We start from the raw sequence: 20,661 nt of genomic DNA, 5'->3' as shown, positions 1-20,661 counted from the left end.
TAACCATAGATAAGCATGATAATATATTACACTATGGAGACAACATGAGTTTATGATCCGCTAAGGGGACCCATGCGTAAAAAGCCTTTTAGTTATATCGTATATGGGTATAAAACAACCTATATAACTGTGGGTAACGGTATTAGTTTGGTTGAGGCTCAGACGTAATTTATTGCACTAAAAAGACCCTACATTAGTTTATGACCTACTAAAGGGAACCACAGCTAAAACACACTTTTTTTTTTTTTTAGAGTAACAAGAAATTTACTGGTGATAACTTGTTGAACACTAGGCTTCTGAATTACAATTGAAAACTCCATGGAGTGGGAAATGGGCCAATTGGTCTTTCACGTTAAGGACCAGTCTTTTCTAGCATGAGTTCAGCTAAACTGTGTTCTTTTCGGTAAACTTCATAGACTCATAAAAGGGTGCTACATGGGTAATACGACGAAGAATAGACCCTTGTTTTATTAGTAATAATGTAATCCAAACAACCTTCAATAATCTGAAGGAGATCTATCCGTATCCAACATCGAATGGAAGGAAATTCCACCAGCTCAGGAGCTGCAAAAAAAGAAGAATTACGTAGCATGGTTATAAAATGTAGAACTCATACTTCGCAACAGTATTATCTGGTAGAGAAGGTGCATCACAAATGTCGCAGGCTGTTGGGAAGACATAGCAGGGAATAATTAATGCTAATTTCCAACATCTCTCCATATTTTGACTGTTCTTATTTTGGTTCCCCACGAGATAGTACCCTTGGAACAGCAATCATGGAGGAGAAGGATTAGTATTCATATGGCAGAAGCCGAGAAGGGCATTACCCAATGAGTTGTAGAGCTAAAACGAACATGCTTCTGACACAAAAGATTCAACCATGCTACGTAATAACCAAAAGGTGTGAATGAAACTGGCAAATGATTGTGCTTCCTTGTTAATTATTTAATCAATAGCCATTGGCATTTTATTTTCAGTCAATGAACTAATGATTACGATATTGGCCGGAGCTCTCCAGTAGATATTGCAAAATTCCGATGTTGAGACAAGACGGAAGGAATTTTAACTGCTTGTAATCTCGACATAATGTCTTCACCATCGGATCCAATGTGTTGTTTAGCAGCATGGAATATTGTTTGCAGGATTTGAAGAGGGTCGCCATGACTCACTATCAAAACGGAGCATCTGCAACATGCCAAGGCAATAACAACAGAAAATATGTTAAAACATACACATCGTCTGGTAAACAGTATTACAAGTGTACGTATCAATGACTCAAACTGCTACTTCTGGGGTGATTGAGTAAGACAACTGTGAGGTCACTATATTAGTATATAGCATCTTGGTTGCACCCAGTTCACAAGAAAAGAAAGATGATATAACATAAGTCATGATAAATCCAGAGAGTGATTCTGCTGCAATCACTGATACCAGTGGTCCGAGTATATAACCAACCCAATTTATAATTTATAGAATCTGATGCTGGGATTATGGGTTCACATTCTCACCAAGGCATCGAATCCAGCAGATAAAGTATGAACAGTTTATCCTTGAGTTTTTGACAGACTATGGCCCTGCATAGTTCATCCGCTTTTCTCCTACCCCATCCTACCCCACCCATACAAACTGGTTGGAATCCAATAGTATACCCAACATACCCATCGGGGAATCTATCTGAGGAAAAGCCCTAGCTTCCATTTGGCCCCGTTTGAGGCGATCCTATGGGTTCTTTTGAGATTGGTTTTGGATTTTGAGAAACTATTCAGGTTCTTCCATTTGTGATCGAATTGATAAAGCTAGTGTACTGTGGTGGGAGCGCAATCGTCAGAGATGGACATCCAAATCCCACCCTATAGATAGGATTGGAACGCCATCTATTTTGATGTTTCTTCTCGACTGTTAGCTATTTCCCATCCCCCCCTGTTGTTGACACCCTAAGGAACAAGGTTATTGTTGTCTCCTGGAGTCTTAATTCTTCTTTTAGGCCTTCTGCTTAAAGGTCTTATTCTCTTGTTTATTTTTGTTTAATATATTTTTTATTCAATTGAAAAAAACTGCCAAAAAAGGAGAAGAAAAGGAGGAGATAAAGAAATTGAACCATAACACGGGCATTTATAGATGAGCTAGAAAATCATTAGATATTCCTTGTATGCAATTCTTCCCTGTTAGAAAGGTGCCAAATTTAAATTTAAATACAGACATGCATTACATATAAGGTGCACTTACTGACGAGGTTTCTGCTACTTGAACAGGATCTGAGGAGTCAAAGTGGGTCTTTAAGAATAAACTTTGATGAAAATCGAAAAATTGTAAGGAACAAAGCTCGTCTTGTGGCTCAAGGGTATGATCAGTAAGAAGGGATAGACCATGATGAGACCTATGGGTCAGTAGCTAGATTGGAATGATTAGAATGCTCTTAGCATTTGCTTGTCATAGAAATTTCAAGCTAATATCAAATGGATGTTAAGAGTGCCCTCTTGTTGTCAAGATTCGAAATTTCTGGAGTAGCTATACAAGTTAAAGAAGGCTCTATATGGACTCAAGCAAGCACCACGAGCATGTCACGAAAGGCTAAACGAATTCCTACAAGAGAAGGGCTTCTCAATGGGTAAGCTTGACACCGCCCTCTTCATCAAGCATAGAGTTAATGACTTAATTATCATCCAAATTTATGCTGATGACATTTTGGTGCTCCCGATAAAAGCAGCCTCTTTTCTGAATTTAGCACATGCATGAGTAGTGAATTTGGGATGATCATGATGGATGAATTGAATTTCTTGGATTTTAAATCAAGCAACATGAGAAAGGAATTTTCATAAATCGAAGTATATATATCAAAGAGTATCAAGAAGTTTGATATATCCACTCAAAAGTCTGCAAGTACCCCAATGAGTACCTTGCTTAGACTTACTAAGGATGAAAAAGGCATTCCTTTTGATCAGACACGATATGGTGATATGATCGGGAGTCTACTAGAAAGCTAGCAGATCTGATATAATGTTCAGTATACATGTGAAGTAACCTAAATTCTAGGGTTTTTGCGCAAGATTATTTTATCTTAAAATTAGGGTTACTCCAGGATCCTCCCGTTGTGAACCAGCAATCAAAGAACTAATATGGGATGGTTAAGGAGAAATATTTATTCAACCAACCTCGATGGCATAGTTGTGGAAAAAGGTAGGGAAATAACAATATCACTATGGGATGGGTTTAGGGTAAATTGGGATTTTAACAATCACTAAGATGGGGTAGATTTTAGGTTGATTAGGATTTGGGGAAGGATATGGAAAAAAACTCAATTAACAAAACCTAGATGGGTTGGGATAAATTAGGAAAGGAAAGGATTTGGAAAATTAGGGTTTAATAAAACCCAAGATGGGATGGTTTACATGGTAATAGGGTTATCCAACTCACCTGAGGTAGGACGGGGTGGGAAAAGGAAGCCTATGGTTAGGTCTAGGAATGGTTTAGGGATGGATGGATGAAGGTATGGGGCTGGTTCAAGGTTCTTGGCTGATCTTGAATGGGTTCTTGAATTCTTGGACGGATCTTGGGCTCTACTCTTTCATTCTTCTTTCTTCTTTCTTCATTCTTTCTTTTCTTTTTTGAATTTTCCTACTTCTGCGATCAAGAAGGGAAAGAAGAGTGAGGGAGGGTGGGAGTCTGCAGCCGCAAGGGATAGGGAAAGTGGGGGAGGTGGGGACTTGCTAGGGGAAGGGGGAGAATCTTGCAATGGGGTAGGGAAGGGGGTTTAGGTAGCGGTGGGGCCTGAGATGGAACTTACTTGTTAGGGAAGGCCTGAATTCTGAATTTTAGTTGAAGAGGATTGTCACCAAGCTTGAGCAGAATGAAGAACAAAGTTGGAATCGCAGAAAATTCACTAAAATACTCAACCCAGGTTGTGGGCTAAGCTTCCCACAACTCCAAGTTCTTCAATTCTATTAACCTTTGACTGTGTTCTTTACATGAAGGTGGGGTTTTAAATAGCCCTACACATGGAGGGAATTGGACTTAAACAAGGAAACTAAAGTTGGACTCAACTAGAGAATCCTTTATAGATTAGGATAACCTTTACAACTCAATAAATAAATAACCACTAAAAAGGAATCTTCAAGACAAAACCTTGCAAAATTAGTAAATCCAAAAGGAATCGCAATTTAAAATTGGATTCCAATCGGGAGTCTAGAACTCCATCTCTGACTATGACTCTCAATACTAACCCACTTAAAAAACAAACATAGATATGGACCCACAAAATATAGGAAAATTAGTGGCATCTTTTAGCATCCAAAGAAGTGAGAAAAAGACCAAACTACCCCTTGTAGGATTCGGCCAGCCTACTTGGTGCACCAATGGGCTTGGTTCTTGGGCCCAATTTGCTGGTTCAAGAAAGGGGGGGTTAAGCTGGCTTACATACATGTGCTTGTGCAAGATTCCAAGCTGATCTTAGGCAGTCCCATGTGAGTGCCATCAAGAGAATGCTCAAGTATCTCAAGGGCTCCATGGACGTAGGACTATAATACCCCATGAACAATGAATTTGATCTATGAGTTTGTCTGATGCTGACTAAGTCAGGTGCCATGTGGACCGAAAAGTAATAGTGGCACTCGTCATTTTCTTGGTTCATGTCTAGTCTGATGGTTCAACAAAAAGCAAAATTGTGTGGCTCTATCTACCAATAAAGCTTAATATATAGCTGCCAGTGGGTGTGGCGTTCAAGTCTTTATGGATGAAGCAAACCCTTCAAGAGCACATTGACATTAGGCACCATTTTCTTATGGATTGCATTCACAAAGGTGACCTTAAGCTTGAATGTATAGAAACCCGGCTCCAATTACCTGAAATCTTCACCAAACCCCCAAGTGAAAAAAAAGATTTCTTGAACTAAGGGGAATTGGTCATGTGCAACCCATTTGAGTAAGCACACCCACTCCCAAAGCCAAAAACTCAAAAATTGTGCATCTTGAGCCTGATGATCGACCGGCTAATGGCAGCTAGTCACAATGGTTAACTGTAATGGAATTTGTAGAAGGGTTTTTGAAATAAAAACCCGCACACAAAATCCCCTATATTCCCTACCTTACCTATCCTAAATCTTTCCATGCTCACTGATGAAATCCTTGCTTCCTTGAAAGAATATTTGCTTAAAAATCACTCAGATCCCCAAAAGGATCTTGCTCTCTTCACCCTTTCTTGTGCACACTCTGATTTTCCCCTTTCTCTCCAACCCTAGTTTGTCCCGACCATCTCCATTTATATAAACCAAACAATGCCTCCAAGGGCTGAGTTTTCTAAGAAGCAAAAGACTCTTGCTCACAAGCCAGGGAAGGACAGATATGATGAGAAGAACTTCATATGCACCGAGCAAGAGAAAAACTAGATGCAAACATTCCAGAAGAAAGTCCTCGAAGACAGTGATGTGGTTATCCCAACCATCAAAGACTATGATATTGTCTCTTATTTCTTTAACCTAGGTTGGATCTCCATTATTGAGCACAACTGCAATTGCTATCCTGACCTAGTCTGTTATTTCTATACAAATTTATGTATCAAGGAAGAAGAGAATGAAGAATTGAACCTCACCTCACTTGTGAAGGGAGTAACCATCAAGTTCAATGTTGCTGAACTTGGAGAAATCTTAGGGATAAGTTCAACAGGGAACCAACAATACCTATCCCCTAGGAGTGAACCATCCAAGGTTATGAATGTGCATAGTTTATCAAACCCTGATTCCATCCTTCACCTAACTCACCAAGGAGCATGCCATCATGATGCAACCCATTCCCCAAATCCTCCATGAAATCCTCACCTACAACATCCTTCCTATAGTGGCCATCAAGTGGCATATACCCCTTCTAGGCCTATCTGACTTGGAGCTTGTGCACAGCATATCAAATTTGCCTTCCCTACATCATTATGATGAATACAAAGAACTATGCTCCAATTGGTTCTAGAGTGGATTGCCTTATGGAGGACAGTTTACACAGATTTTTGCCCACTTCAGGGTTGAGCTGGACAATATAGGAGAGGTGGAGCCTCCAGCTGACATTGATGGGGGCTACCATCAAGAAAATGAAGACTGAAGATATCTCTCATGTCCAGACCCCACCTAGGATCCGGTTTCATCAATGATGCTACTGTGGAAGGACATGGATCTGATGATGATGACGACAAGGAGGACAAGGATTATACACCATGGAGGGATGAAGGATCATCTTCAGCCTCTAGGAGAGTCATTCGTACTGACTTGGATGAGATACGGAAGGAGATGCAAGTAGCACACAAGGATAACCTGAGGACCATGTGTCATGACCATGAGGAGGTGATGCAGACCCTATGAAGGATGACAACTTAATATCAATTGGAAGACACTCCACCAGCTCACTAGATTAGGCTTATTTGAAGATCACTTTTGATTAATTGGGTTGTAATCTTAAAAAGTTTATGGATGTTTTCAGTTTCTCCTGGAGATTTCTTTTTGGATGTGTTTTGCGACGGATGTTAGAATGATATAGTTTGACACACCATAGATGCTATCTTGACTATTTTGGAGGATCATTTAATGCTCATACACATTGAGATTCTAGGCTAATTGATGATCTTCCTATGTTCCATTAATTAGTATTCAATGCATCTGTGGGGGGAGCCTACTAAAGGTTCACAAATTGTATAAATTGAGGGGGAGCATATCTACAGTATGCCTACTCTCTCCATCAATTCAGGAGGAGCCTTCCTTTTTGACATAACAAAAGGGGGACAGAGATGGAAATGATTCAATTGCCAAAATTTGCATTGTTGGCTTGAGATGCACGTGCTTGACTTCAAATCATATGTTTGATATGTTCAATATCGTAGACAACTTGAAATTATAGGTTTTTGTCCCTATTGAATCATATGTGTTTGTCATCATCAAAAAGAGGAGATTGTTAAGAAATGGCCTGGATCCCTTCATAAGATTTTGACAAGCAGAAAAGCATATAAACAAGATCTAGCATTCTACTTGTCTGTTTAAGATAGATTAAATATTATACGAGATGAAACACCCAAGCTGAAAGCATGTGTTGCACGGAAGCAGACCAAGGGACATACAATGATCAAATTAAGGACTCAAGACATGAAGGGACCAAAGCATGGACCTACCCACATGTAAGTACAAGTCAAGACTCAAGAATGATGAAGGAACTTTGCTTGAAGGCAATGCATATAGAATAGGAAAGTGACACATGTAATTGCATGCATTTTTAAAGTTAATGGTCTTATAAAACTAATCACATTGGCAAAGAGGGCTATTGAATCAATCCCCAGGGGTATAAAAGGAACTTTAAAAATTATCATGGAAAACCCTAAAAATGCCAATGGACCGTCTACGGGTTGACTGTGAGCTAAAATAGCGTATTCCAGCAACAGCATTCCAAAAGGCTCACAGTATGTACCATGCGAGCCTCCTGGTTGACTGCCAGCCCACAGTCAACCAGGGATCAACCACAAGGACAAATGGCTTACAACGGCTAGTTCCCTACCAGCTGTATCAAGCCGGTCAACCGTAAGATCACACAGGTCAACCATGAGGTAAAAATACAACCATTTTTTATCCATTGGGAGGCCTTTTTAGTCAACCTTTTGGCTATAGATAGGGGTCATTATGACTGGCACGAATTCCAAGGTACTATAGCTATCACTATTGTGCTTTTACTCAAGCCATCTAGTCTCCCTAATATCCAAATCCCTTTAGAGATTCATTCCCTCTTCTCAAAGAAACTAAAAGTGTTGATCACAAGGTAGAGCTAGGAGATTGGAGAGTTGTCTGGCATTGCATTCATCCATGCAAGGGGGTGGTGCCACTTTTTGAGGTATTGAGTGTTTGCATTTCCTTTAGTTTCTTGTTTATTATTGGGTGCTCTTGAACAGAATCAAAGATTGTGTAAAGGTGTTGTGTCCCCCCCGCCTCCACCAAACTAAAAAGTGGCATACTAATGAATCCTTCTAAAGGTTTAGAAGGAAGTGGAAATAGATTTATAAGAATCAAACAACTATAAATCTTGTGTCTTGTCTCTATTGCTTTACTTTACTTGATTTAGTTTTTAATTATTAATCGATTGCAAAGACAAGGCTATACCACCTGTCTCTACCTATTCAACCCTCCCCCCTCTCTAGGTAGACTTTCAGGTACTGTACATATGTTTCATCTTATATAACCTATATATTTAGCACTAGAAAATCCGACATTACATAAAGCTCTTATAAACCTATTTTACAAGTAATTAATACTAGAACATATGACATTCAATCAAGGCAAAATCCGATTGTAAACAAACATAACTACAAGAAGATATTTACATTAGCACTAGATGACAAAAGATTTCAAAATAGGAGATGAGGAAATTATAGGGCAATGGGAAAAGTATTTCCAAGGACTACTAAATGAAGACAGACCAAGTAGTTGCCCCCTAGAAGACCATTAGTCATCTAGACACATGTAGAAATATGCATGCAATTAGGGTGTTTGAAGTAATGTTTTGAGAAAGATGAAAGTAGGCAAGGCACCAGAACAAGACAAGGTCCCAATTCAAGGGTGAAAGAGCTTTGGAATTTGGTTTACATTTGGCAAACCAAGTTGTTTAGTACTGACATAAAACAAGGAAAAGGCCTAATAAGTGAAAAAGAAGCATTGTAGTCCTGACATACAGTATATTATGGTTATATTTGAAGGTGCAATGACTATAAGGGGCTTAACACTGACGAATTATAAAATGAAGTTACGGGAGAGGGTCACTGAAACCTACTTGAGAAACGAAGCTACTATTTTGTATCAGTAGAAAATTTTGATTTTATACTTGGAAGATCCTACAATGGAAGCCATGCTCTTATTGTAGAGGTCCATTGGAAGATTTAGAGAGTGCACTAAGGACCTGCATACTGTTTTGTTGGCCTAGAAGAAAAAAAAGAACAGAGTCCTTCAATTTTAATTTGGAACTAGCCCAGCCTAAAAATCAATCTCCAATCTAGAGCTCACTAGACCTACCTACCTAAGCTACTACTTCTTAGAATCCATATCCTTCTCTAAGTCCACCCCTCGCCTAACATTACTGGAGAGTCATCTGGCATATATTAAAGGAGAGAAGGGTTTTAAGTAAAGATACGATCGTAGTTAAATATATGTATGAAGGTGTAGTGACTACGGACTAGTGAAAGAACTATGTAAGCATGTGATCCAGCTTAGTTAAAGCCCAACTATAGTTGGGTTACATTAAGCATCCGCTTAAAGCCCTTATTTGTTTGCATTTACCATAGATGATTTAACAAAAGAAATGTAATACATGGTTCCTTGGTGTATGCTTTTTAGACGAGACAAAACAGAGTGGTTAACGCCAACTTTAAGGTATGGAGATCAACCTTGGAGTCAAAAAGCTTCATTACAAGTAGAACGAAAAACTGAGTATATAGTGTGTAACTTTACACAAGCATAACAATGAGAGGTTGAATATTGCAGTAGAACATGGATGGAGTAATGATGTGCAACTTTAGTTTCATTAGGGTGGTTTAAGTGATTATTTTAGGTATTTGGGTTCAGTCGTATAAGTAAAGAAGGAAATATAGATGATAATGTTACTTAATAGAATTATAATAGGATAAATGAAGCGGAAAGGTGAGTTCATAGTGTTCTATGGGGTATCATCTGAAGCTTAAAAAGAAATTTTATAGGACTGTCATATTACCAGATATCACATATGGTGCAAAATGTTGGGCAGATAAGAACAGACAAACAGATAAACTAAGTGTAATGAAAATGAGGATGTCAAGATGCATGAGTCGTAAAATATGAAGGATAAGGTAAGGAATGATAATATTAGAGCAGATAGCTCTGATTCATGATAAGTACGAGCGCACTCTTTGAGGTATCATGTGACAACAATTAACAGAGTGCCCCAACTCCATCCTAGTGGCAAATAGTTAGAAATCTTGAAGAACGCACCTGATCATGTGTCATACAAATTAAGCATTACATAAATAATATAATAAGCTTAATTAAAAAAAAACCATATCCAACATTCCCTCAAAAAACTCTGCTCCTACCTAATCATAAGAAAGTCATTAACGCCAACAGAAAGCAAATCCACATTTTGAATGAGACATAGTCAACCAAGGAAAGCTTTAAATTTAGTAAGTTTATTAGAACTTGGGTTGACCTGTAGAACTGACGAAGATACACAAATCATTATGATTTAATACAAGACTCGAGCCAGATAGAATGGAACAGAGGAAAGATTCCTATAGTTGGTCCCAAGTCCAAAGAAGGTAACATTGAGTTATCCTAAAGTTGACATCAATCTTCAACTCCAGCAAACTCGACTCAACGAAGTATTTTCCAAATGAAATGGGATCTGCTATACTGCTATCAAGATCCTATTCTCCATTCAGTGCCGTTCACAATCAAGTTAGTTGTCAATCCAAAGAGTGTCGGTCTTGAAAAGCGAGAGAAAATTTTGAACTTCTTCAGGAACAAATTTCTAGACAAGACTATTTCATGAAAATTAATTACAAAATGAAATAAAGTCATTACCCCTGAAACTCTGCCTCCATTGTTGACATAGCAGTTGCAAGTCTGGAAACAACATCCGCAACACTTTCTCCACCTTCAGGCTGCTTGAATGGATCCTTTGCATCAAGATCCCATATCTCTGAATACTGTAGATGACAGACAACAAAATCTTCAGAAGAAATCTAACAAGTAATTGAGACAGCATAATGATCCCAGGATTCATTTCAACACTAAAATTTCTGAAGGATCCAACATAAAGTTGTAGAACTACAAGGTCTTCATGCAAATGTGGGACATAAGATGGACACATCTGGACCATATTAAAAGTTGTGGTCCTTTGTTATTATCTCACACAAAATATGCAACTTTAATGGAAGACATAGAACCAATTGACCAGATGTCCTCTTAATCATTTGCTAATATCTTCTGGAGGATTGAGGTTACGTAATTAGGTGCTCCACTAAGTTAGATCATATGAGCCCGGGTGACCATTTAAATGGTAAATCCTGAGGATGCCTGTCACATGTTATGTGGCATTTGGTGGTTGCAGCATGAAGGTTGTCACCTAATTTTATCTTCTATTCTAGAATCGACAGTAAAAGCATTTGAACCAATTTGAATACTTACTCTATCATGCGACTGAAGTTCAAAAGATGGACCAAAGTATCGTTCTTGGAGTTCTTCCACCACCTATTAAACGAGATCCATTTCATTATCAAAATATAGGGGAACTAATTAATGAATTCAAAGAGACAGAGGACACTTTCCAGGAAACCTCAAGAACAAGATCTACTTGAAACAAGGTTAGGAATTAAACTACTTGTGGATTTGGAATTTTTAGATAGAAAAATCAAGGGGTTTGGCAGCAACCACACTTTACATGCCAGAAGTGTTGGCTCTGCTATTACTTTCTTCTTTCACATACTTCAAAGATAAACTGCTTCACGTTTGTAATTAAAAATAATGTCTATGAGCATTTTGATACATGTAATAACATTGGAGTGCCTATAAGACAAAAATAATGATGCTAGCAGCATCTGACAGGTCATGTACCTCAGAGAACTCCAAGAGCAAAATTTGAGCCAACTGATACTTATAAATGTAAGTCTTGTGAAATAATCTTTTTCCCTCTGGTACATTTTCTATAGTTTCTGTAGGGCCCCATTTATTTGCCCATACATATGGGGTCTAAGAAACATAAATAGTTTGATAAAAAAAAGCCCCTCTTCTGTCTGAACTAAATATACATTTTATGCTCAAGTGAGCCATGAAACATTTAAACCTGTGTGAGCGTTTGACAGTAGAACTGACGTGTCTACTAGCTCTTTACACTGTCTGAAAAAAAACACAAAGATTCAAGCATAAAACTTTCAGCTGCCAACTTTTATGTCAAATAACTGAAGTATGAATATTCTAACACCCCTTTTTTAATTCTATAATAGAAGGAAAAACAAGATCCTTATTGATTTCTCAACAGAATGTTACAGGTATGGTAAGTCGAATTTTTCAATGATATTCACTGGAAGTGAGCTCACAAACCTCCTCCTTCTATTCACATGCAATAGATAAGCTTCCAGGCAAAACAATTTCTTCAGAAGTAAGAATGGCCTACCTTACACTGAGGACCTTCAAATGGAAGATTCAATACTGATGCAATAACCTCAGCCGTATGCCTTGTTCTTGAAAATGGTGAGTAGCAAATCCTAACATTTTCAAGTGGAGTCTTATTTTCCTTCAGTTCCTGTAGATAAAGTATGCTTAAAATGTAAACTAAACAAATCTTATTTACTGTGACCCACTAGGAATCTAGGAGAAGACCCAAGGCATTTACTAAGCAATAATTTTTATCATCACCAAGGTGCTAAATATAAGAGTGAATAAACCAGACCCTTTGCAAAGTGAAATTGTGAAAGTGTCAAATTATAACACGAATGGAGCATTCTCAAACTTAGGCTGCATAATTAAGAAAACGAGAATGAAATACAAGTGCTCCAATACTATTATTATAATCAAGGTAAAATCAGTTCGATATGTGCCACAAGCAACACTTGAGGCTATGATCTCATTCCAGCTTGCTAAGGACGATGCCAGTCATGCAGCTATACTGTTGTTGCAAACTTGTACAATTTGTAAGAGGATGTCATCTGAGTGCACATTCTAAATCCACCACAATTATACTAGTGATATATTAAATCCCAATAGTCTACTGTACACATAGTAACTCTATCAGTGACACACCCAGCTGACAGACCAAAAGGGGGAGAAATTAAAACTGTGGTGTACCTATGAAAATTTAAAGCCAAAAAGGAAACAAAAAAAAACCCTAAAAATCAAAGGAACATACTATTTCAGAATTAACAAAATGTTACATGTCTAGTAGCAGTGGCTATGACAATCTGATATGGTTGGATGAATTGGTGACCTGATATTGTCAAACCCCCACGGCCCCACCCAAAACCAAAAAAGAATAAATCTAAGACAGACAAATGTGTGTGGTATATTTGATTCAGAACCAACAAAATGCTGAAAACCTCCTCCCTAGTCTATAGATACAATAATATTCCTCCTGGAGATCAAGAGTCACATGCTCCAAGGATAATAGTAAGAATTCTGAATATCATTCTCTTCCCTTATGGTTCGGATGTCAAAAATTTAGTGTAGCAAATTATGATTTCTACTAGATGAGGATAAATAAGGCCTATAATGTGGAAATATTTACATGCAATCATTTGTAATATTACTGTTTAATCCAGATTATGTAATATTACTGTTTAATCCAGAATATAATCTAAGGGAAGATCAGAACGGCTTTCATATCGTGCCAATGCATGTGTTACTTAAACAATGTGATCTCCATTATGTCATTTAAGATTCTGGCAAATGCATGAGCTCCCTAAGATGTTGTCCCTAATGAATCCAACATTCTGTTCCTGTGTAAGATTCAGAAAACCACCTTTCTCAATTCAAAATAGATCTATTATACCATGTATATTCACAACTATAATTTCTCCTTCATAGTACTTTGGCTTTTGTGCATGCTATGCTACATTTGGCTACATGTAGGCACAAAAAGATGGGGGAAAAGAAAATTTCAGAAGTAGCTACCTTCTGAAATGATTCGCCAGCCAATTGTGCTTGAGTAACTCCATCAGGAGCTAACCGAAATTCTGCAAGTGTACCATTTTCCTGGAATGTTTAGGCTACTTGTTAGTAAGTTTTTAAGACGTCCTGAACCACTAAACCAACAATTTGGAACAAGAAGACTATGTAGCTAAATGCCCATTTCCTGGGAAATGAAAGGAAAACCAAAACTCAAAGATATTCAACAAATAGGTTCTAAGATGCACACCTATACCCTCCAGGAAAAATTAAATGGAAAATCTCGGCACAAATTGAAGAAGACGATTTGAAATATAAATTTGTATGCTGAACTAATATAACAAACCAAAACCTACGAAAACTGCAAATTAAATTCACAGCCCAGCAGAAAAAAAGCTAAGAAACTGCTACAGTCCACCACCAAAGTCAGACGAAAATTTAAACAATAAGCAACTGATGATCAATTCTGTTTGCTACTGACAACAAATATCACAAACCTACCCATCCAACACCTGGTTCATTGAAAATTCACATCTCAGTCGAAAAAACAAAGAGACAGATAGTCATAAAAATTAGTAATTGGAAGGTCACAATCATAAAGGTGCAGAGTTCCAGGATTGATGGAGGAGTATACATGGGAAGAAAAAAAAAAAACGGCTCCTCCGGATATTTTTAACGTCCAAAACCAGAAATTTGAAAAACCCAACTAGGATTCGCTGTTAAAAGAGAGATTGTGAAGTGAGAAGAGAGAAAGAGAATGAGACGAACCAAAGAAGCAACCACGAGACCTCTCTCGTTCGGAATGCTTTTACCATGTCTCACAATCCAGTATCTATTGCGAAGGAAAGATAACGCTGCCATCTTCAGAACCGATTCTCGTTTTCCGATAGATAGTACCGAGGAAATTTCAGCGAAAACTCAGCTACATTTGCGAAGGATTCTTACGCCATTATGACTGTTACAGAAGTTATATTTATAGACTTCATTACGAGTTAGTTCGACCGAATGATGACCATTCACCGGGTTCTGGCTTTTTTTCCCACTCGACTACAGTGATTCACCAAGTCAACGCGTAAACTATGGTTTGTATCACCTTCGGTAGTCAATGAAAAATAATATTCGACCCAAAAAAAAAGAATCAATGAAAAATAATATTGATAATGATAATGATTAAAAAAAAATCAATGAAAAATAATATTGATAATGATTAAAAAAAATCAATGAAAAATAATACTGATAATGATAATAACAATTTTAGTATTTAATTTCCAAGTAGTTCCCATGATAAATTTCATTCATTTTGATTAAAAAAAAAAAACATTCATTCTATACAAGCCCTAATACAAAATTCTCATATATAAATTTGCTAAAATGTCCAGACTTGTTCCAAAGGAAAACTAAAAATTATTGCAAAAATATTCATTCTCATAGGCATACCCAATAGCGCGATAAAGTAGTAATTAAGCAATAGTAATTATCTCTATATTTTAATAAAGACACAATGGCAAATTGGGTCATTTTTATACTATTCTTTTAACAAATATTCATTAAGGCGATTATACCACATACGCATTGATTTATTTAATCTATATAATTATCTTTGAAGTTTTATTGAACAAATTTTTCAGTCATTTTTATATGCTTCGAGTATTTTGAATCTTTCAAGGATTTTCGTATAAATTTTACTATTGAGAAAGCCGAATAAATAGGCTGTAACAAATTCCATTAGACACATGTCAAGTTTTTTATGTACGGCCGGATTATTAAGATATCTAAAGGTGATTGCATCAACCACAAGAGAATATGTTTTTATATAATCAATGCCAAGTCTTTACCAAAATTCTTGTGCTACAAATCCTGCTTTGTATCTTACATCTTCATTTTTTTTACTTCTTTTTCGCATAAATATCCATTTGAAGCTCAATAGCTTTACTCCTTCAGGTGTTTGGACCATATGTCTAAAAACTTCTTATTTTTAAGTGAATTTAGTTATGCTTTAATTTTATCTTTTCTTACTCAAAAAAAAAAAATTACATCTTTCCATTTTGGCCGATTATTTTTTCGTTTGCATTTATCAACAAACTTAAATTTAAGATCACCGTCTTGTTTTATTATTTCAACCGAAGCATTATATGCAAAAATGTAGTCGATAATTATATATTTTCGGTTCTATATTGTTGGGAAATGCCATGTCAGCATTTGCCACATCAGCCTCTATTGATTTTGATGATAATAAGCATGAATTACTAATGGCTATATTGAGTTATGATGTTTTAGTTCAAAATGAGAACAAGTGGACCAACTCCAAGTCAAAGCCAAGATCATGCCAAGATGGACATTAAGATGGCATGAAGTCTAAGTCAAGATGATCATGCCAAGATGGACATGAAGACCATTGCACAAAATCAAGTCGAAGATCAAGACTTAGGCTGAATTAGGGTTTAGGACACTCTCGCATACACATTCATGTAAATGCATTAATTATATGTAATTCATATTACTAGAATGACCTAGGACATGTTAGTGAGGTGTACAATGCTTAGGGTTGACCAAAAAGTCCAAAAACCCAAGCCATGTCCTAGCCCCAACTTAATTCAGCAAAACAGGGCTCAGACGGTCGACCGTCCGGGCAGACGGTTGACCGTCTGGTTTGCTGTGACTGATTCTAAGTCACAGAAGCTCAAACGGATGACCGTCTGGCAAACGGCTGACCGTCTAAGACGGAATTCCGTCTACCCAAAATGCCTACAACGGCTAGTTTAACGGCTCTTTTCCAGACGGATGACCGTTTGGCAGACGGCTGACCGTCTGAGACGGATGACCATCTGGCAGACGGTCGACCGTCTAGGCTAAAAATAGGACAAAATTATGTCCGTTTTCTATCCGTTGGGGATTGTGTTTTGGCACTCAAAGGTGCTCTATATAAACCCAATTCACCTCATTTTGAGAGCTACAACACTCACACTTGATCACCCACTCCCCAAGTGATCCTAAGCTCTCAAATTGCAAGAAAACTTTGTGCTTTGCCTTTCACCTTCTCCCCAACCTTGAATAACATTCCAAGGTATTAAGCAAGCTTGTGGAAGCCAAGGTTGAGGTGATTAAAGGCGTCGGTGGTGCATACATTTCCATTTGAGCATACAACTCACATTGCATCACATTCACACAAGAGGTAAAGTGTCACACCTCTTAAGGTAACATCCTTCCTTTGTAACTGTTTCAATTCTAGTCTAGGTTGGTAGATTAGAATTGGTCATTGGGTGCTCTTGCCCGTGAACAAAGATTGCTTGGGTGCTCTTGCCCGTAAACAAAGATTGTTAAGGGGTGCTTTTGCCCTGCTTGTTAAACAAAGATTGTAAAGGGTTCTCTTGCCCCGTAACAAAGATTATTATAAGGGTTTGATCTCTACCCATTGTATTGAAAGAGAATCAATAGTGGAATACTCTCTTGAGGCCAAGAGAGGAGTGGACGTAGACTTGTATAGTCGAACCACTATAAATCTCGTGTTGTGGTTGCTTGTATTGTTTAGTTTCATTTGAATTTTCAATTTACCGTGTATTTCCGCACAAATTGAAAAATTGGGACAATCCACTAGTTGCAACCTAATCACCCCCCTCTAGGTTGCACCAACATATATTTTTTTTTCTGTAGCGACATAACCAAGGAACAATTTATTGCCGAATTTCGATGATTTCTCCCCCCGACGAACCGAAACTGGGGGGCAAAACGAGATTCGCAAACACCGAAATTTGGCAATGTCTCGCCTGTTTATCGCCGAATTGGCAAAATTTTAACAATATCGCCGGAAAATGAGAACATTTTCTCTGATTCTCTGCAACTACCTCTAATTCTCTGAAACAAGTAAAAAAAACTTCACCTCTTATCTTGGATTCGATTACACTTCACCTCTAATCTTTTGAACCGATCAGAAATTGGGATTGAGAAGACATGGTGTCACACCCCACCCGCCGGCCTCGGTTACCCGCCCGACAACCCGTGGGTGCGATCCGTCACAGGGTCCACGGTTTTAGTCTATCAATAATAATAAATACAAATACATGTAATCAAGAGCAAGAATAGAGCAATAATTAAAAAAAAAAGGTTACAGAGTCCAAATACTCCAATAAATATCCAAGAAATAGCCAAAGGAAAGAATCAAGAATCAAATGTAATATCGAGTTCAGCGGAAGCAAAATAAATAAACTAGATAATCTTCTCTTTGGGTATTCTTTTCTAAATCTAAAAACTAGTTTTCTAAATTAGCAAGTAAAGATGTCCTCCAATCTTTCTTCACACAATCATCAAAATCCTGAGAATCTGCCTCCGTCGGCCATCAATGGGTTGCTAAAAGTGCACACAAGCATCTTCAGGAGGCTCCATGCTCTGCAAGTCCATGTACCACTGTCTGTCTCACATCATCTTCATACGAGAAGGCTCTTTCATATGAATCATCTCCAACTTCCGACGTTGAGCCACCATCTGTAAAACTCATATAATATATAAATGAAAGGAGTGAGTTCTAACGAACTCAGTAAGGAACAAACAATTCTCATATATATGTCAATACAATCCACGAATGCATATATGAAATGATATGGATGATATGCAGAAATATGAATGCTACTAAGATCTAACTATGCAAGTCTCTAATAGCTGACATGCTTTAAGATATACACCAGCCCTCCTTTGGGCAGGTCTAGTCTCTTTGATCCGGCAAGGACTGGTTACCTCTGTAGGGATCCTGGGCAAAGGGGTAAGTCCACACCTGGCTCTCAAACCATGGCTGGGGATTAAGTCAACACTCTCTCACCACGACCATTGGCAATGAGTACTGGCGCATGTCGGGGTTTCTAATCCAATGCAAGTCATAATGGTAACATACTATATGGAGTCCAGATACTTCCCCTATGGCACCAACCAACTCGGTTCAGTATCCTTCGCAACCTAGGAGTGAGAACCCTCACGGACTGGCTACCGCTGTTAGACTCCACTCCTTAACCCTATGGTCATCCACATATTATTGGGGCGGATGCTCTCATGACTCCTCACGACACCCGGTCCATTCCTTGGACGTCCATGAGCCCAACCCTAACATATGCAACCCTACCATTGCATGACCAGCGGTAACCAGTCCATGCGGAGACTCAGTGGTCCACCGTTGGTCATGCAATGGTAACACGTTGATAAAGATTAGCAGTCCGAGAATGATATTTGTCAGGAGCAGATGCGGCCTGGCTTAGTTTCTTATAATTTTGTTATTTAGGAAACATTGTATAAGTTAGAAGAAACTGTAATTTGGTTGTTTACCTTTCCTTTCCCTTCTTTTAAGAACTGGTTGTAACCTGCACCTTATCTCGATCTACCTTCCGTTGTTATTATAGAATGGGTTTTCGCCTCATTTCACATTTCGATTGATTATTTTATTAGTATCTTTCCACACTCTGATGCTCTTTGTGATTCTTCTGAGATTCTTCATTGACTTTTATTATTAAGTTATTTGAAAATTTTGATTTGTTCTTGCTTTTGATTAAATTATTGTGCTAAATGGATACGATTGTTCCTAAACTTGATCTTTTGGGCTGTGGATCACTCCACCGGGTAATCCAGATAGGATACCCTTAGGGTGGATGTGACACTAAGTCAATTAGAGATAGTCATGTACTGGTCCTAGGTCTGATTCTCCATCCTGTGGTTATTTTAGTGATCGTCTGGGTGTGAATCAAACTTATAGTGGAACTAATTCTTTCTTAGATTCTGTTATGTAGTCTTTGTGGATGATTTGTGGTGCATAGCTACTTCTTTCTTTCTTTTTCTTCTCCTGGGAAGGAAGTTTTTCCTCAAACTACTAGAATAATGTCCTCTGGTCTAATATAGTATTTCCATCTTTTTCCCTTGTTCTCTCTTTATTAATTTCCTACTTTTAATTATCAAATGGATTTGGAAACTAGGTTTAAGTGCGAACTCATCAACTGAAGATTGCGTGGCGGACCAAGTAACAGATGGTTCAGTTCTCTTTTCAGAGCCAGGAAAAACTAAGTCTACCGTTTGCATTACTGTTGTTGGAGTTTTAGGGGACCTTGCTAGGAAGAAAAATTTTCCTGCACTTTTTGCATTATTCTATGAAGATTTTCTACCTGAGGTTTAGTTTTATGCTTTACCAATTCCAAATTTCTATACATTATGTTTCTTGATGAATAGAATCAACGTGATCTTTTCAGTTTGCTTTGTAGTAATTCTGATTCTCAAATTTTACCCTCGATCTTTGTCACAACATTTTACCGTTTTTGGTTATGCTCGAAGTAAGATGAGCAATGAAGAGCTGAGGACCATGATCAGTGCAACACTGACTTGCAGAATTGACAAGAGGTACTTGCCGTAGGCTGAAATATCTAGCAAAGTTCCATCGTTTGGCTTATTTTTAGCCTTAATTTATTTATGTGGTTTTCAGGGGAAATTGCAGTGACAAAATGGATCAGTTCTTGCAGAGATGCTCCTACCATTATGGCCAGTATAACTCTGAGGAGAATTTTTCAGAGTTAGACAAGAAACTGAAAGAGAAAGAGGTAACGTAATTAACGTCTATAGTTTGAGGACATTTTGATTGTTGTTGCAAAATTATGGTTTTTCCCTTATGATATAACATGAAGGCTATTGCTTCAATCCACTTTTCTCATAGCCCATTGGAAATCAGTTTTAAGTGGTAATGAAGTGTTCTAACTGGTTGAACTGCACACCTATATGAATTATTTCCCAATTTCTCGATCTCTCTGAATCTCGATCTCTCTCATCTGATTTTTCCAAATTCCTAGTTTCAATTATTGCAGAATTTACCTCTGCAGAGGTTCAAAACAAAGTAATAACTGAAGAGATATTCTGCACCTTCCACTGAATCGAAGTTAAGAGCTTCTTGAAGTAAACCCTTGCACAATTCAAGTTCTTCTTGTGGTATATTATTATTGTTAACGCATGTTCACTGGCAGTTCAAAACAAAGTAATAACGGAAGAGATATTTTGCACCTTCC

The 20,661-nt window shown here is 37.8% G+C and overlaps 1 protein-coding gene across 2 annotated transcripts; it reads right to left on the bottom strand.

Moving 5' to 3' along the window:
- Nucleotides 1-285: 285 nt before the first annotated feature.
- On the bottom strand, nucleotides 286-14,694 carry LOC149015515 (Phosphoglycerate mutase family protein). 2 transcript variants are annotated; one of them, XM_089155292.1, is made up of 6 exons: nucleotides 14,408-14,694; nucleotides 13,646-13,726; nucleotides 12,153-12,281; nucleotides 11,168-11,230; nucleotides 10,562-10,686; nucleotides 291-1,185 (listed from the first exon to the last, which is right to left on the bottom strand). In XM_089155292.1, the coding sequence occupies exons 1-6, from the start codon at nucleotides 14,498-14,500 to the stop codon at nucleotides 993-995; spliced, it is 684 nt and encodes a 227-aa protein (XP_089011418.1). In that variant the 5' UTR covers nucleotides 14,501-14,694; the 3' UTR covers nucleotides 291-992. The 2 variants fall into 2 exon arrangements, with proteins under 2 accessions (XP_089011420.1, XP_089011418.1); XM_089155294.1 differs by lacking the exon at nucleotides 11,168-11,230 and having other exon boundaries at nucleotides 286-1,185.
- Between the last annotated feature and the right edge of the window lie 5,967 nt (nucleotides 14,695-20,661).

The sequence above is a fragment of the Hakea prostrata genome, chromosome 5 (assembly GCF_041222555.1).
Source record: "Hakea prostrata isolate BN-2017 chromosome 5, UWA_Hpros_2, whole genome shotgun sequence".
Lineage (NCBI taxonomy): Eukaryota > Viridiplantae > Streptophyta > Magnoliopsida > Proteales > Proteaceae > Hakea > Hakea prostrata.
This window is presented reverse-complemented; position numbering and strand designations above follow the sequence as displayed.

Coding starts and splice junctions, on each gene's coding strand:
- LOC149015515 (XM_089155292.1), bottom strand. CDS start 14,500: ATGGCAGCGTTATCTTTCCTTCGCAATAGATACTGGATTGTGAGACAT. Junction 13,727..14,407: donor GTCTCGTGGTTGCTTCTTTG/GTTCGTCTCATT, acceptor TAAACATTCCAG/GAAAATGGTACACTTGCAGA. Junction 1,186..10,561: donor ATGGAGGCAGAGTTTCAGGG/GTAATGACTTTA, acceptor GGCATGTTGCAG/ATGCTCCGTTTTGATAGTGA.